At 48.2% G+C, this 18,620-nt stretch overlaps 1 protein-coding gene across 4 annotated transcripts in view; it reads left to right on the top strand.

Moving 5' to 3' along the window:
• Positions 1 to 18,620, top strand: part of Rarb (retinoic acid receptor beta) — a 354,451-nt gene that overhangs the window by 320,373 nt on the left and 15,458 nt on the right. For all 4 annotated transcript variants that reach the window (XM_052190375.1, XM_052190373.1, XM_052190376.1 and 1 more), the window contains one exon: positions 18,202 to 18,362. In XM_052190375.1, the coding sequence (XP_052046335.1) occupies positions 18,202 to 18,362 (161 nt within the window). The remainder of the gene's footprint in view (positions 1 to 18,201; positions 18,363 to 18,620) is intronic.

The raw sequence follows: 18,620 nt of genomic DNA, 5'->3' as shown, positions 1-18,620 counted from the left end.
TCCAGACCGCCTTTACTGTCTTTATGAAGGTGTCTTCAGTAGTGGATTAAAACCGAACAGGAAAGCCTGGCCCTTCGTTCCCATAGTTGGAGAAAAGCCTGTAATACAGCAACCCTCTGCTCACTCGGTCCTACCCAGTTTGGTTGGTTGGTTGGTTGGTTGGTTGGTTGACTGGTTGGTTTATTTGAGAGAGAGAGAAAGACTGAGCCTCCAGACCTATTTTATTGGACTCACAGAGTTCAAAGCATCTGATAGCATGTGGTACCTGTTTCCAGAACTTTCCCAAGGTGTTGCGCTGGTAACCATAGGAGAGTCAAAGGAAAATCACCTGCGAACAGTCTAGCCTTAGCTGCCAACATTGGATTTAGTTTCTTGGACAAGATGTTGCTAATGTAACCCAGTGTGGCTTTGAACCCTCATATTCCTGCCACAGCCTCCCAGATGCTGGGATTGAAGGTACAGATTGTCACACTCAACGGGCCAAACCTTTTTTTTATTAAACAGATGCCTCTGAATATAGTTGTCATGGTTACTCTTGTCAACTTGATTGACAGAGTTAAAAAAAAAATTCTGTGTCAGTGATGGCTAAACAAGGGAGGAGGACCCACCCTGAATGTGGGTGTCACCGCCTCCTACGTGAGTGTGGGCCAGGTGTAATAAAGAAGGAAACCTGAGAGAGCAGACATGTCTTTCTCCACTTCCTGACTTCTGGTGTGTGCTGTTCTGCTGCTCCACGCGTCCCCTCCATGGTGGACTGAGCTATGAGCCCAAGTACACCCTCCCTTCACTGCAGTACTGGTCAGGCGGTTTGTCCCAGCAATTGTAGTCTGCCATCACAAACTTGGAATATACAACAAGCAAACAGGTAGTCTGTGACAACTCTGAGTTCTCCCACTGTATGAAGACATTTAGATACTGAAAGCCTGTGCAAAAGCAGCTGAAGGTTCTACTGCACTAAAGCATAAGGTTCAACAGAGGCCTTGAGGGCGCCATGCAGGCCAGGTGCAGCTCTTCCCAGCAGGCAGCTGTGTATCTGAGGAGGAATGTGCTACAGTGTTAGCTGAGTTCAGCAGGGATGATTAGATCCAGTCTCACAGCACTCACCCATCTGTGGGCCTAGATTCACTTTTTTTAAGATGCTGAAAGGAAACTCCAGGACTTGGCACAGGCACCATGCCCACTGAAGCCTCTTCCTTTTCCAAATCAGGTGTCTCTAGATTTTCCTATAACTTCCTCTCAGCATGGTTTCAAAAATGCCCCCAAGGTTAGTCTTAGCACCTCACGACCCTTTGCAGTCAACGTTCATTTGTAAACCTGAGGAGGGCTTTTCTCCGAAGCTGAAGAAGGGCACTGACACAGATGCAGGCCCTAAGTGCCCAGGCCTTGATTGTGCAAGGGGGATGCCCTGGCTTCAGGCTAAACTCTTTTGCCTTTTGGCGGGACCCACCTATTTCTAAAATCCCCCAATAGGACTTCGTTTTGTTTTTCAGACAGTATCTTGCTATGCAGCCCCAGCTGGCCTCGAGTTAATTGATAAGACTTTTATATAAGGTTGTAAGAGGCAGGTGCCTGGCCAGAATCTTGGCAGGCCGCTCGAGTTGCTCATCCGCTCACTGTCAGAGGGCTGAGGTACTGAGGGACAGATGGAACAGAACCCGGGTCCTGGGTGTCCTACAGAAGATGAAGTTCAGGATAAATATGGAAAGAGAGGCAAGAGAGGAGAGAGAGATCAGAGGCGGCCATGGGAGAGGGGGCAGGCCCACGTGTAGCAGGACCCTGAATACCAGTGTGCTTAAAACTAGAACAGGAGTGTGGTGGTTTACATCAGAGCAGGGGCCAACTGAAGTCTCTGAAGCAGACGGGCCCCAGACAGTCCCGCTGGCTGGGGTTTAGTTAGTGACCTAACTATGGCCTGATATGTGGGTCTCATTGTTGAGGCTCCAGATGAAACTACCATGAAATCCCGTCGAAGTAACTTAGAGGGTTAGGAATCGGGATTTTAGACTTCTACTGCAGAGCCATCCGGGTGCTTGGGGCTGAAGTAAATACAGTGCCTAAGTAAATGAAAATTTTCCTATCAAGGCAAAGTAGCTCATCTTACTTCAGACAGCACTATGGTGGCTGCTAGCTAGATTGGGACTTGGGTTCTCTTGCATTATTTGAAATAGAGGATAGTGGGAGGAATTCTTGCCCTTCATTCTGGAGAGACTACCTCTGCAATACCTCCTGTGACAGGCATAACACTTCAGCCAACCTTGGCCCACACCATGAACTAGGTAAGGCCTGTACTGTGTGCACAGGGCCATTGATGTCTTTGCCTGCACCGGTCAAGTAAACTGCCATCTAAAGAAGGTAGGAGGGGGTGGGGTAAGGGAAGGGGGAGGCACGACTGAGTGTGCACAGCCAGGGCTGTGGAGGCCAGGCTGCCTCAGATACTGCTTGGTTGCTTCATGAAGAGAAAGTGCTGGCTGCTGCTGGTGGCTGCCTGAGCCCTGTGTCAAACAACTGTCTAAGCTGGACTCCACCTCAGGAGTAGGAGAGAGGCGGGTAAGGAGGAAGGTCAGCTGCACGTAAAAGCTGTGTTTCACCATTCCATCCATGAAACACCTCAGTAGCATATCCATGGCGGGCAGCGCTGAGCCTCTGGCCTTTGCTCCCTGCCGGGAGCCTCCTCTCTCTATTTGAAAGCACTGTTGGGATTTTCATAAAGGCCCAAGATGTCTATTGTGTCTAGCTAAACTTGCCGATACAGCAAGGCACTGGATCCTTGGTGCAGAGTGGCTCCTGAGGGGCAGGAAGGGATGCGATCCCAAGACTACAAGAACAGAGTGTAAAGAAGGGAGCAGGGGAAGTGCAATGGCTCTGCTGCGAGCCTGGGGAACAGTGCACTTGATCTGAGGGAATCATGACACTGGAGGAGAGGCAGACACTGAGCACAGTTCCCCACTGCTGGGGAAACAGCTGCTTCATTCATTTGATCCTGGTTAATTGAAGAATGGATTGAGACAGCTGGAATTTAGCCACAGTATAAGATCCAATGTAACAACACTACGTGCAAGCACCTTGCAAACAGGCAGCCCCTCTTCTGTCTCTGCACCTGTGTCCATTTACCCAGTGTCCTAACTCTTTCTTGCAGTGATCTCACCGGGAACCACAAGAGCTTTGCACCCACTTGCCTTGGACCTCTCCCAGCCCAGAAGGCTATGATATTGTGAATGTTCATAGAGGACTTTGCAAGCATGGGCTTTGCAAGCTTTGTTCCCTGCCTGGGCTCCCAGGTAATCTCCAGGTCTTTGCACCCCCATAGCTCATCCCAGTTCCAGCTCTTGGATACTAGTAGCTTGATCCAGGAAAATACCAAACATCTTGCATGAACAGGATATACCCTCTGAAACACCAAGACTTGTCTGCCGCACTGTCTGTCATGGATACATATGTAGAGACATGGTTGGCAGCCAGCTAAGGAATCCATAGGGCTTTGAGTCTGAACACATAGAATACCAAACTCTAAAGAATGAAGCTCATGAAATGTAGGAATAGGTTTCTGAGAGTTTCCTGATTGCTTCTTATGAGAAAGAAATGGTTTGTAAAGACCTCTGGCTTGTAGGGACAGCTCCTTAAGTCTGACAAACCAACCAAGCATACATCCCAAGATGTCCTCTACTGACTGTCAGGAACACTGTAGTCCTGGATGTCCACTCCCTAGTTGGGCTGTTTATGCAGCAGGGTTGAGGTTAGCCAACGGGGACATGGATTGTCTTATAATCAGATTATATTGCTACATCCACCAGATGACCATCTGTGGCCCACTTGGGGAACTTGTCAGCCAGCAGTGGGGACATGGACAGCAGAATGATTGAATGTTAGCATGAGCAGAGGGGCTCATAAGTAATGCTGTCAGTATGGTTAGTAGGGGACCCGCTATTGCAAGAGGACCATGCAAAGACACAAGCAAACTTCCTCATAAGGAAGGAATGCCACAGTCTGCCAAGAAAAGTAAGTAGCGGGTGTGCAGCACTAGGCTCTAGCCGGACACAGGACCCTGAGATGTGCCCAGGCCTTTTGGAAGCTTCTGTCACCCCTCTCCTAGAAACATTTCACAGAAAGCATCAGACCCAGGCATGGAGTGCACAATGTGATCCTAGCACTCAGGGTGCTGAGGCAGACAGATGGTTATGAGTTCAAGGCCAGACTAGGCTACATAGGAATTTCCTGGAGTATAGTAAGAACTATCTGAAAAAGAAAAGAAAGGAAGAGAGGGAAAGACAGGAAGAAGAAAGGCTGGAGGTAGGGATGGAGAGAGGGAAAAAGAGAGATCATAAAAAAAATGCCCAGTATGGTGTCAGAGATGCCCGTTGAAACAGTTAATATAAGCACAGGATGATACCATGAAGGCCTGACAGAGAAGAAACCCTGCGTACATCAGTTCACACCCAACAAAAAGAGTGCCACGCTGGCTGTCAGTGCAAGCGATGTCCAAAGGCTGTATAATGACATGGGGAGATGTTCACAGTGCTAAGGTGGGCAAAGCAAGATCAGAGATCTGGGATACTATATGATCTGTGTTGAAAGAAAGGAATAAATCAAAAGTAAAAAGAAAAATCAAATATGAATATGGATGGATCATGATTTCTGTTCCTTTCTTCGTAAATTTCAGTATTTCCCAGTCTTCAGTGAACTTATGTTGCTATTTTTATTTATTGGTTTATTGGGGGTTTGTTTTGTTTGTTTGTTTGTTTGTTTGTTTGTTTGTTTTGGGGTATACAGTCCGGTTAAGTAGCCTAGGCTGACCTTGAACTCATGATCCTCCTGCCTCAAATCTGGAAGGCTAGAATTATAGGCATAGACCAACTCACCCAGTCTATGACTCCGTTTGTTAAGTGGTAGTTTTCTTTTCAAAGAAAACCATTATTTCACAAAAGCTAACTTGAAATTACTTTCCTGCTGTGAGTATAAAGCCTAGAAAACTTAAGTAAGTTTCCCATTTAGACCCGAGTTCTTTCCTCCAAAATCTCATGGTTAGGTAAATGCTTCCAAAGTCTAAAAAGGAACAAAACCTGAAGCACTTTTTGCCACAACCATTTGATAAGGATCCTCAACTCATACTACCTGGAAGATTGCCTAACGTATCTCATCTCAGGCCCGGTGTTGTCTGGCATGCCACACCAAGTTTATGTGACGGAGGAGTAGCTTCTCTTTGCTGGTAGATTTCATGAATGATCATCAGGAATGGGGGTGGGTTGGGGAGATGAGGCTATTGTATAGGCTGTTTGCCATAATCTCCATCTTTCTCCAGGAGCTATCCAATAAGTCCTATAGCCCAAGAGGTCACTTAGCTTTCCTGAGCATCTGCCTCCAATTACCTACACTTTGCCTCACTTTGCCTCACACAGCAATGGGTACATTTCTGTCTGTACTCTTTGGCTGGTTTTTCAAACAGTAGCCTCTTCCTTCGTATGGACAAAGTACCTTTCGTGTGTCTGTCACGCCAGGCACACTTCTAGTACAAGGTCAGTAGATGGAAGGCAGGAGGATAAACTAAGGCAGTCAATGCATCATTTATTTTCTCTGCAAATATCTGAAGACAACGACTGTGGGCACAGCTGTATAAATCCATCTTTTTTCTTAGTAAAAACCTCAATATGAAAATGGCCATTTCTGTTTGGAGAATGTATAGAGCCACAGTCTGACTTAAACAGCATGCCCTCTCCATTCAAGTTGGGCAAGGAAGAAGGGCAGCCTTCTAGCTGACGTGATGTAACTCTGTGCCCCCCATAAAGCATGTTGTTTTACCATGATTCATTTGGCTTCTGTGAGGTGGACTAGGGTTTTTTTGTGCAGTGGGTGAAGTAATTGGAGTGAATGCTTGTCCCTAGAGACAGAATCAATCACTGTTCTAGAAGATGGTGACATTTTAGAGAGAAACTCTGAAGAAAATGTCATGCTTAAAAAATTAGATTTAAACACACTAGCTCCAGATTTATTTTTATTGCACTCAAATGGATACCCTGATTGATTATCAGCCTTATAAATGTTTAGCACGTTTCTCACTTCTCTAATAATCAGAATAATCTAATTTTCAATGTCATTTAATGTACTCTATCCAAGGATATAATAGATCATATTTCTAACAAAGCACAGCAATTATGCAATGAATAATACAGGAGCGTGTTCAGATTCTCTTGCTTTTAAGGCCATGCCAAGAGAAAAGTCTTAGAAAGACCTTTCCTTTAAATACGGCATGCATCCCAGGCCTTTGCTGCCATTGGGAAGGGTTTTCTTTTCCTTGCTGATGATCAAATGAGGCTTTTCCAGAAAGCTTCACCCACACAAACATCGGAGGAAACAGCAAGACTCAAACCCTCCCCTGTACTTTGTTGGTACACCTGGACAAATGGACAGATTGCCGGAGACTTACTGACCTCCTGTAATCATTCTTCCTTCTGTGACACACATGGTCTAGAGAAATGCTATGTTTTCATTCTGAATATTCCTCTAATACTCCTCATAGCAGCTGCCGAGGTTGTGGACGTTGAGGATGCAGAGGCTACCCTCTGTCTTACTGCATGACGAGGCTGGCCTCTGTTTTGAGAGCCGAATACTTTAGGTTGTGTTTGCTGTGCATTTCTCAATAGATCTGAGTCACTTTGGAGAAGCCAGATGTGCTTTTTATACTTGTGACTTGGAACTGATCCCCCGAGTCCAGATCTAGGGTGTAAGTTTGGTGTGATTGCCTTCCTGGTATGATATGGACTCAGATCTTGGCAGTTACACTAACAGCCCTAAAGGAATGTCTCCTTTTATGCTTTGCTGTTGGTGAAGAGATTTAAGTGGGATGACATGGTACCAAGCCTTCGGGCATCTGGAGCCAAGCGGAAGGGGACCGTACAGCAGGTGCACTCACAGCTGGCAGGGACATCGTCCTGGCATGTGAGAGCCACAGGAGCTACAGAGTTTCCAGAAGGTATGAGCAGAAAAAATGGCAGAGCAGTGAAAATGTTTATGAAGATGTCTCACAAACCCTGGCTGAGACCCAGTGAATGCAGCAGTGAGCACAGAGGCTGGTGAAGGGTGGGTCTGGGAGCTGACCAGTATGCTCACCCCATGCATTAATAACAAGTCTCCATCTTAAGGTATTTGACAAGTCTGTCCTTGAGAGACCGTAGCCCTCTGCATTTGGAGCTGACTCAAGAACCTCAGGTCCAAGTGATACATTTTTAAAATGAACGTTTTCTAGGACTGAACATCTTCCAAGGCGGCTGACCGTGAAATGTATTCAGAAACGTGTTTTCTTTTCAGTGTAATTGGAAATATATAGGGTGAAGAAAGCCAGGCAAAGGGGCACGTGACTGCTGTAATCTCGAGGACTGTGGGGAGAAGAAAGGCTACAATGTGCTCAGTTCTTCTGGGGCCATGTTGGCTCTAAGCTCAAACTCACAGCCAGTCAGGCTGAAGGTCCACAGGGCGGCCCAGCCTCTCTCTCACTCAGTTCTCAGGGCCGCCCCAGAGCTGGGTCCGAGAGAAGCCCAATATGTCTCCAGTGTGGAATTCTGTGTTTGGGTGATCAGAACATGTGTTCAGAACGGCACTGGATGCTCAGGAGGTGTCTGAGCATATGGAGGCCATGCTGCCTTACAGTGCTCCGAATCGCATTGGGGCACAGTTGCTATTTCAGGAAGTGCTGGTTTTCAACTTGAGGGCTCTTTGAGTTAAGGCTGGCCCCTTTTGTGCCTATTGTGAATGCTGCAGCAATGAACATGGATGTGCCCGTGTCTGTGTGGCATGCAACATGAGAGTTCTTCCCTGCCCTCACAATCTTAACACAGTCACCTGTCCATTCTTCCCTCCATCCCTCCTCCTCTGGGTTTCCCTCCAAGATCTGCCATGGCCAGATAGGAGAGTGGGCCAGCTTGTTTGCTCCCTGCCCACCTCCAGCCACAGTCTCGGCAGGCTGAGTTCATTCCTTTATTTTTTCAATTGGTCCCCAGTGTGGACCATTGTGGATACCCAGACAATGCTGCTTCCTAAATTTAGAGTCACAGTGAGAGCAGAGTGCGGGATGCATCATGCCCACAATATGGAGTACAGCATGCCTTGAGTGTGGGTACAGAATGTCTGGAGTATGGGGTACAGCATGCCTAGAGTGTGGGGTGCAGCATGCCTGGAGTGTGGGGTACAGCATGCCCAGGGTACAGGGGTGCAGCAGCCATATCTCAGATGAGCTCCTTATTTGGCCCACTCTAAAGGTCTGACCCTGATTTTACACCATGCTCTAGGCCCAGCTGTGGATGGCAGCCACAGGAAGTTGGTTGGCACTGCTTGTTTATGCAATGTCCGTTTCTTTGCGGTCTCCAGGGAAGTTCTACCGTCCACGGCCTCAGCAGCTCTCATTCTGGTTAAACCGGAAGTTACATTCCGCTGCATGTGGGTTTGTTTGATACAAGAAGGACAAAGGAAAAGAACTGGGAAGTTCTTGCTTCTGTAGGCCATCACTTGTGGCCCCTGAGGCCCTTGGACTTGGTTTCTTCACGTGCAGCCTTGGGAGATGTGATGGCCGTCCCTGGTTGTCAACTTGACTGCATCTGGAATGAGCTACAACCCAGAAATAGAGGGCACGTCTGTGATCCAGTTCTTGAGCTGTAGTGGCCATGAAAACCTTAGGCTCAGGCAAGGTAGGATACTCCTTTAATCCCATGAGAGTGAGGTAAGCAGATCTCTGAGAACCAGGCCAGCCTGGGACAGAGCACGTTCCAAATAAAGAAAAGTTTAGGCCCAGGCGTGGTGGTGCACACCTCTAACCTGGGCTGCTGCAGGCCTGCAAAGGCCAGTGGAGGAAGGGAGGCTCACTTCTCTCCACCTCCTTGTGCTTACCTACCAGCACATCTGTTGTAGGCAGCTGAAACAACTAGCCTTGTGGGACTGAGCAACTACTAGATTCTCGAACTTTCCATTCACAGCTGCCCCTGGTTGGGTTAGTTGGACTGTAAACTGTAAGTCATTACAGTGATTTTCCTTAATATAGAGAGAATAAGTTCTGTGACTCTAGAGAATCCTGACTAATACAGGAGGCAAATGCCTCCTCCTCCCGTCATTTGGAGTCACTGGACAATTAAATGACAATGCATGTGTGGTAAACACTTAGCAGGCAGCTGAGCATCCCTAGCCCTGAAGGGATGAAGTTAGTGGTGAGATGGGCGTTATAGTGCTTTTGGGACAAGCTGTACTTCCTGCTGTGACTCAAGGCCAGAAGTCTAGGTGACACGCCAGACCGGAAGACTTCCGTGTGCCAATCCTAAAGGAAAACCTGAAGTGATCTCTGCCAGCAGGTTAGAATGTTTCCAGTCTCTGGTTTTAAAGGCAAGGGCAATGAATGGTCAAAGTTCTTAGTAATTCTCGTAGGTAACCCTCCCTCCATCCCCCATGCTGAATACACACACACACACACACACACACACACTCACTTACTTTCATTCTAGTTTCTTGCCATATCCCCACTGTACCCAACACACAGAAACAATTAGAATGTTAGTTCCAAAACTGAGTTTCATCCACACTAATTTCTAGAAGGGGTGGGAGGAGGGGGAAGGAAGCCTTGAGGGCAGAGGATTGGCTGCCACTTACTGTTGTACTGTTCTGATAAGAAGTGCCCGTCCCCAGGCTCCGGCCATCACCAGTCACTTTCTGAGCTTATGTCAGGCTGTCCAGTAGCACTCTGAATGACTCCACGGGACAGCATAGGCACCTGGACTCCCACACATTTAATCTTGTCCCTGATCAAGGTGAGAATTGTCACAGGCCATGCCTGGCACACTCTACTCTGTCTCTGCCCCAAGATCCCTCCTTGATTCAGAACTTCCGTGTCTCCACAACAGCTTCCAGCTACTCCCTCAAGCCCAGATGTCTCTTCACCTTGAACAGATGGATTCTTCTGGTGCTGTGGCGCCAGGAACAATCCAGTGAACATAAATCAAAGGCTCTCAGGCAAGACTTCCAAGACTGGGGGAGGGAGTAAGAGGGGCCCCTGAGCTGTGCTCCTACATCCCGCCTGATGTAATTGTCCTACCCTCTGGCTTGCTCCAGTCACCTCTATAAGCGAGTCCCTTCCAAGCTCTCCTAGACGGGCCGTGGGCTCTAAGAAAGACTGCTGCCGTTATGTGGGAGATTGTGTAATCTTTTCCTCCTGTAAATGCAGCTTCAACAGTCTTGGAAGTCTTGCCAAAGAGACTTTGATTTAAGTTCACTGAGTTATTCCCAGTCTTGTTTTCAAATCTGTCTTAGTTTTTCATGAGATTTTTTTTTACTATTTTCTTTTTCATTTCTAAAATGAGCTTAGAAAGCAACAGATTTACATATAGCTTTTTCTATTTTTAGTTTTTATTTGAATGTGTGTGTGTGTGTCCACTGAAGGCACACAGAGATCTTTTATCATCTAAATGAAACACACACTATGAACACCTACACATCCACATGTATACCATCCTTCTAACGGCTCAGGTTTCTAAAATGTATGCAAGAGCCCTTCCACATTAACGTCCTATGTGGGACATTGATGTCCCAGAAGGAAACACATCCAGAAAGCCAGCGGCCACTTCTCCATCCCTCAGACGACTTACTGATACGGGCACTGGTGTCTCAAGCAACATCTGAGGAGCGTGTTCCCAAGGTCCTACAGCTTTAACAGTGGCCACTTTCAAGCCAGAGTTAGATACAGCATTCCTTTGAAAAGATGGGCCGCAGCGGGCAGCACAGGGCGTCGGCTTGCCCTGACGTGCTTTCTCTGTAGTCCCTGCTCAGTCACCCAGCCCCCTCCCCCCCCCCCCCCCGCCTGCCTCCTCCTCCTGCGTGCCCATTTCCTCTCTTCCATTCTGTTCCTTTCCCTCTTTTTCTCCTCCTCACTGTTTATTCCCACCTTCCCCTTCCACCGCTGCCCTGATGACATCACCTGTCACTCAGTCTCTGAGTATTAGTTCACAGTCCATGTCACATGTCAGGTGTGTTTCATGTGGCTCAAGGTCTTCAGCATCTTCCAGACTGCCTGTGTTTGATGGGCAGTGGTCTCCATTTTTCTTATTCAGTTGTAGGAACTCAGGATCAGGGATATTAAGGCTGAATTTTCTCAGCCAGCAAATGACCAGCTAAACCCCAGACCTTCAGAATTTAAATCAGCATTACTTTCATTTGTTTGAGATCTACATAAAGATCTCTATGACATCTATGGGTTATGATATGGTATGTGCTACTGTCATGTATCAGTGAGCTGGTTGTAACAAATTCTCATCATTCAAGGTTTGCAACAGTAAAGATTTGTGACCAAAAATGAGGCATTGCACTGAGTGAGCTTCGCCAGGCTGTCTGGTGTGTGGCCAGTAGCTTTTGTCCAGCACCTCGGCTGCTGTGTTCTGTCCCCAGGCCCAGTGATTCTGGCTCCCGCTTAGTCTAGGATAATCATGACTGGAATGACTGGCTTGTGTATTAGTTACTTTTTCATTGCTGTGATAAAACGCCATGATTAAGGAAACTTATAGAACAAAGAGTTTATTTTGGGAATATGGTTTCAGCGGGATGAGGGCGACTGTGGCCAGCGCGGAGAGTTCCTGCCAAAGTACCAAGCAGGCAGCGTGCACTGCAGACAGGCAAGGTCTGGTTGCTCTCCAAGGCCACGATGAGTGATCTCCTTCCCAGGCCGTCTGCAGACCAAGGGGTCGAATGCCGAGCCTGTGGCCATTCTCTTTTAAAGCACTGCAGCTGGCCTCTTTGCTGTCTTTCAGAATTTCTGAAACTCAGAACATTCCCAGCTGGGAAGACCTCACTTCACTCCAAGTTTCAAAAATACCCTAGGGAAAGTGCCAAGGGAGGTTTTAGTCCCCTTGCTGAATGTGGACTGGGAACCCGAGGCTTTGTCATTGCGGTCCATCATGACAGTGTCTGATATTTGAAAGCCCGTGACTTCCTATAAAGACTAGAGAACAAGGAATGCGTTTGTATGCAGCCATCTACCAGGAGCTTTCCCTGCCCTCAGAGACTGTTGGAAGGCAGCCCATGCCTGCTCCACAAAGAGGCACAAAAGGTGTTCACATGGCTCCTCTAGATAGTTTATACAACTGACTAGTCTAGGTAGCTCATTCCTGATGCTAGGATGACCACCTTTATTTTCTTAAAAAAAAAAAAAAGTCAGTGGACTCACCAGGGAGTGTTTCAAACATGCAAGAGACAGGCAGGGCAGTGACAGCAGCTGTGGACGTGAAGAAGCGTGTGCTGTGAGTGTGCATGGCGAGGTGGGCATTGACGCTGAACCTCACATTGAGTCTTTTTTTTTTTCATTTTTTTTATTCGATATAATTTATTTACATTTCAAATGATTTCCCTTTTCTAGCCCCCCCACTCCCCGAAAGTCCCGTAAGCCCCCTTCTCTTCCCCTGTCCTCCCATCCACCCCTTCCCACTTCCCCGTTCTGGTTTTGCCGAATACTGTTTCACTGAGTCTTTCCAGAACCAGGGGCCACTCCTCCTTTCTTCTTGTACCTCATTTGATGTGTGGATTATGTTTTGGGTATTCCAGTTTTCTAGGTTAATATCCACTTATTAGTGAGTGCATACCATGATTCACCTTTTGAGTCTGGGTTACCTCACTTAGTATGATATTCTCTAGCTCCATCCATTTGTCTAAGAATTTCATGAATTCATTGTTTCTAATGGCTGAATAGTACTCCATTGTGTAGATATACCACATTTTTTGCATCCACTCTTCTGTTGAGGGATACCTGGGTTCTTTCCAGCATCTGGCAATTATAAATAGGGCTGCTATGAACATAGTAGAACATGTATCCTTATTACATGGTGGGGAGTCTTCTGGGTATATGCCCAGGAGTGGTATAGCAGGATCTTCTGGAAGTGAGGTGCCCAGTTTTTGTAGGAACCGCCAGACTGATTTCCAGAGTGGTTGTACCAATTTGCAACCCCACCAGCAGTGGAGGAGTGTTCCTCTTTCTCCACACCCTCTCCAACACCTGCTGTCTCCTGAATTTTTAATCTTAGCCATTCTGACTGGTGTAAGATGAAATCTTAGGGTTGACATTGAGTCTTTTTAAAGACAGGCAAAGGACCGGGGGTGGAGGTGCAGTCCTTTAATCGTAGCACTTGGAAGGCAGAGACAGGTAGATCTCTGTGAACTGAGTGCCCACCTGGCTTACTCAGCAAGTTCCAGGCTAGCTAGAGCCTGGCCCAACGATGACCCTGGCCCAAAAATGAGTGCCTAACAAATGAATAAACAAACAATAGAAAAAGCAAACTGAGTTTTGAGTGAGCCTTTGTTCAGAGTCAGATGGCCAGACCGCAGACAGGATCAGTGTCTTCCATGACCTTTGTCATCTGTCATGGCTGTGGCTCAGCCCCCTTCTACAGAGGACAGCTATTACAAGCACAAGGTCAGAGATGCCAAACTATCACTGAAGTGGCCCCTTGCTGCCAGAGGGCAGAGCAAAGGACTACCAAGTGAGAGGGAAAGACTATGCAAAGTGTCCCCACAATCACCCCATCACACGTGTGCAGTGCCCTTGCACAGCACAGCACAGCACAGCACAGCACAGCACAGCACAGCACAGCACAGCCCAGCACAGCACAGCCCAGCTCAGCCCAGCTCAGCCCAGACCAGCCCAGACCAGCCCAGACCAGCCCAGACCAGCCCAGACCAGCTCAGCCCAGCCCAGCCCAGCCCAGCCCAGCCCAGCTCAGCCCAGCCCAGCCCAGCCCAGCCCAGCCCAGCTCAGCCTACCTCAGTCCAGCTTCACACTGGTACTGTCTGTGCTAAGTGCTGAGTACCAACCACTCAATCCTTAAGTTATGGGAAAAGTAGTCTCTGAACAATTAGTGATATATCCACCTGCCATCAGGTCCATGGCAGTTCATTTACATAATTAGTCCAGAAAACAGTCTTTAAACTCAGATTAAACTGTACTTGCATGCTCCTCTCTTGAGCATCTCAGTGCAGTAGTTACAGGATAGCTTCACTCACCAACTGTGACCCATTATTCTTGCAGTTAGCAGGGAGCTGAGGATGTGTGAGTTTCAGACTTTAATTTTCAAGCAAGAATAAATAGACCATTATGCTCCCTTTGCTAAACTAAATATGAAAAAGTCTTTTTGCATTTTCTTGTTGATGACAAGGAAATTTCAGGAAAGCGCCGCTGTCTCCTTCCTGGGCCCATGTGGAGCTCAGAGCTTTCTTGTGTTTCCTGCATTAAATTTTTATCGTGTGCATGAAAATCAATATTCCAGATACATGCACAAGTGCACGCATTAAAATGAACATGGCGTCATTTATTTCCATGATTAGACATTCAAATAAAAGTGCTTGGGTGTCGGTTTCCACATTCACAGGTCGGGATCTGTACATCAGAGGTATTTGTATAAGTGACACTTTTATTACATTCATTTCATTTGCAATATGATAGTGGATCATAAATGTGTTACTTTCATGCCACCAAATCTGATTTGTAGCACTTTGCCCCCACGGGTAGGATGCCTGATATTTATGAAGCACCTTTACTCCAAGAAGCACTTTGCAAACATTGGGCCAGGTCCTACCACAGGTGCATAAATCACACTCCCACATCACCTTCCTGGGCACTGGCAAAGGGGCAGCCAGTGATTCCTCTGCAGACCACTAGGTGACAGCAAGGTTGTTCATTTGGGGAAGCAACAGAGCTCAGATGAGCTCTGCCTGACCACATACATACCCCCAAAGGGGATGGGACCCCATATTTAGTCACCCATTCTCAATGCCCCTCACAGGACAGTCCCTGGGAGTCCACTGTGGGTGGGGCCATGTCAAACTTTGGGAATATAGCAGAAGTAGCATTTCCTTTCTGTGTTCCTCAGAGCAATGGGGCAGGGAGCAGGCTGGGATGCAAGCTGACCGTGTATGCACACTGTCTTCTCCAGAAGGAGGCCGCAGCTCGTCAGACCCCAGGGTCACCGTGGAGAGGCAGCAGCTTGCAGCAGCCAGGTGCTCTGGGGGCAGATAAGCTGAGGCCACAGGGAGAAGACCTTGGGCTCCGTGGCTCTTGCTGTCACTCGCCTGCCTGCAGACCCGGGGAGGACATTCACACCGAGTCTCGGGCATGGAGCACGTTGAGCTGTCCGTGGCATCCTTCACAGGGCTTCATTGTCATTTTGTGCGGCAGGTGTCCCGCAGCACAGTCCACATGACATTCAGAACCAGCCAAGTTACCTGAGAGCTGCAGGGCCTCCACAGGATCTCCGCCCGCCCCATCCTTTCAGGCTGTGTGAGGAGGGCAGGATCCTATCATGGCACGACAAGCAGTCCAGGGTTCAGGTGGTCACACACACACAGTCCACAGCGCCACTAGCCCAGGAAGTTTCATTTCTCAGCATCTGGAACAGCTCCATTCAGAGGTAGAGACTGGGAAGCCAGCACATCACTTTCTGGTGACAACTACTACAGAGACGACTCCAGGCCTGCCTGATCCTTCTGGAGTCGCTCGCTCCCTTCCTCTGGCTTTCTGTATATTCCACTGAAATCTTCCTCTACTGTTTGCAGAGAGGGGGTTCTGAGCCCCAGAGACAGAAGGAACTCCTGCCCCAGCTCCTGCGGGGCTCTATGACCTGCGACTTCTGAGCTCGCAACACTGGTTGCCTGGCATTGGAACTGATCACCTTTGAGGGTCAAAGGTGAAATTTGGCCTCTGCCTCTGGTCAGAGGTGTTTAGAGACTTGTGGCCTCAGAACTGTCCTGAGAAGTTCTCCAAAAGGCACCCAGTGTGGCACTCGTCATGTGAAGTATGCTATCTATGTACATGAAGTTATTTATTGCTCCTGCACCACTATGAAATCCAGACACCTTCTGTTCTTCTAGAAGAAACTGTGCTCCCTCCAGCCCCTTTCCCCAACCCAAACCCTTCGAAGCCACTGCAGTCTAGCTATGGATATCACATACAAATAGGAAGGTATATTCCAAGGTCTACAGCAACTGGTTTCTTCCCTCAGCACAGTTTCAGAGTCCATCCACAGTGTAGCCTGCATCAGTATATCCTTCTTTTGATAGTAAGCAAGAGTCTGTCATCTGATGAGCCTTATGGTTTATGTGCCACCCACAGATGGGCGTGTGGACTGTTCCTCATGGGAGCAGCGGTGGTGGGAATGGTGACACTCGTGTTACTGTTAGGTTAGCTCTGAGGTGTGTGGTGGAGCAGGAAGTCCTGGGACATATGGTAACTGAGGAACACCAGACCTCCCTCAGAATTGCTTGGAAAAGACTTGTTGCTTAGGTTTTACCTCTGTGTTGGCAAAGCAGAGGTCAAAGGAAGGGTCTCGTGTCTGGTACAGGAGCCCAAGGCTACACAAGCCTTGAGATACAGTGTCCTCTCCCTGGCAGAACACCATCCCTCAGGAGAGCCGAGAAACCACAGTTTACCACTGTGCTGCCCACCTTATTGCATACCGCTTCTGTAGTGTGACATATGCACATGCACATGCACATGCACACTTTACAACGTGAGGCCTTCCGCCCACTCCTCATATCTCCAAGGAAGGTCTGTCTGGTCACAGAACTGAAAGGGACCAGCATGGAGCCCCCGCTTGGCCCTCTACATCTCCACAGTCTAGGAGAGCTCTCTGTTCCAGTTGCCTGCCTGTGTTCTCCCATAAGTCTACTTCCTTGATAGTAAGTAGATCCTGTAAAGAGAGAACTTGGCAGTTCTGCCTCCTTGAAGAGGGATTAGGTGAGTTCTGTGATCAGACCTCCAGTCTCAGGTATCAGGACACCCACAAAGCCTCCTCTTCCCAGCAGTGGTCCCTCCTGGCCCAATGCACTGTTTCCACAGTTACTGACTTCCTGTCTGCCTTAGGCTGCCCTCACTTCCTCCAATCCTCCTCTCTCCTCACTCTACCTTCCCTTTCATGTCTCCCTGTCTCTACCCTCATCTCCTGCCCACACAGGGCCCGAGGACTCTCCTAGTATGGATCCTGTGTGTCCTGTTGGCCTCTGTGCCCTTAGGGAGACATCCAGGCCAAATCCTCTTAGGCAGATCAGATTATGCCCTGGGTCATCTTGCATCACTCATGCCCAGGTCATGCTGGCATAGTACACATCCTGACACCCCTGGAACGCAGACTCCCTGGAGGGTTTATGTGATCTGGTATCACTTATCTGCCTCCCTGGGTTTCAGGTTCCTTCCAAGTGCTCCTAGCCAAGAGCTTGGCGTGGCACTCACAGCCAGGGAGAGGTGTGGCTCTTGGAAGAGGCTGTCCTATAACTCTGAATCCCGAGTACTACTGTGTACCAGTATCCTGTTGGGCTGGGATGTGCAGGACCAGGGAGCCCATAAAGCCAGACACAAGTGACCTGGAACTGGGTGTGTGTGAATGCACACATGTGTGAGTAGACAGCTGTCTTGGCTGAGGATTCCATACTACTTTAAGTAACCCGAGTAATGGGATATTGTGTGGTTAACACAAGAAATCTAAGAATAACACATCAAGGGACATAAACAACAGTCTTATGACCCTCAAGCAGAATCTTTTCAGGTAGCAGCCAGTAAAGTAAAATAAGTAAATAATGAGACTATTCAGATAGGCTACACCTGCTGTGAAACAACCTTTCGAGGGATCTGTCCTTGTCGGGTTTTCTTTGCTGTGGTCAATACCATAACTAATAGCAACTTGTAGGTTCAGTTATTTCATCTTCCAGGTAATAATACATCAGTGGCAGAAGTCATGGCAGGAACTAGGTCAAGGCAGGAACCTGGAACAGGAACCGAAGCGAAGGCCATAGAGGATGTAGCTTGCTCCGCATGCTTTGTGATAACATCCATCACTACCTGCCAGGGGTGACCCGGGCCCCACCCATCCATCAGCCATTAATCAAGATCTGCCCTGTAAGCTTGTCTGCAGGCAATCTGACGGAGGCATGTCTCGGTTGGATTTCCTCTTCCCAAATTACTCTAGTTTGTGGCAAGTTGACAAAAAAAAAAAAAAAAAGCAAACCAAACAAGCTAACGCCCAGCCAGGACAGGGTCTGTGTAGTACAGTCTCTCGGGACAACCCTTACGACCCTTCCCACTCAAGGCATGCAGCTCGCATGGGAACACCTTTCAGGTGAAGCTTACACAAACTGAAGTATGCACACTGCACACTAGGGAAGGTAGGGCGTGACCCTCCATAACCTCTCATCTCTCCTTTTCAGCTGTCAGGAACGACAGAAACAAGAAAAAGAAGGAGCCTTCAAAGCAGGAATGCACAGAGAGCTATGAGATGACAGCAGAACTCGATGACCTCACCGAGAAGATCCGGAAAGCCCACCAGGAAACCTTTCCCTCACTCTGCCAGCTGGGCAAATACACCACGGTAAGAGCTGCTGCCCAGGATGCCAGGGCTGTGGGCACCGGCCCGTGTGCATATACATATACAAGGAAATGCCCCTGTGCATATACATATACAAGGAAGTGCCCCTGTGCATATACATATACAAGGAAATGCCCATACACTTCCTTACGCCTGGCAGATATGCTTACTGGCCTGTCAGCCCGTCGGGACACCTGCTGCCCCTTCTCCCGCCATGTATCCCTGGGACAGGGGCTAAGGCGGCTGGTTGGTTGTTCATCC

Source organism: Apodemus sylvaticus, chromosome 8 (genome assembly GCF_947179515.1).
Source record: "Apodemus sylvaticus chromosome 8, mApoSyl1.1, whole genome shotgun sequence".
In the NCBI taxonomy this organism is placed as follows: Eukaryota; Metazoa; Chordata; class Mammalia; order Rodentia; family Muridae; genus Apodemus; species Apodemus sylvaticus.
Note: the sequence above shows the minus strand (reverse complement) of the source record. Positions and strands in the feature narration are given on the sequence as shown.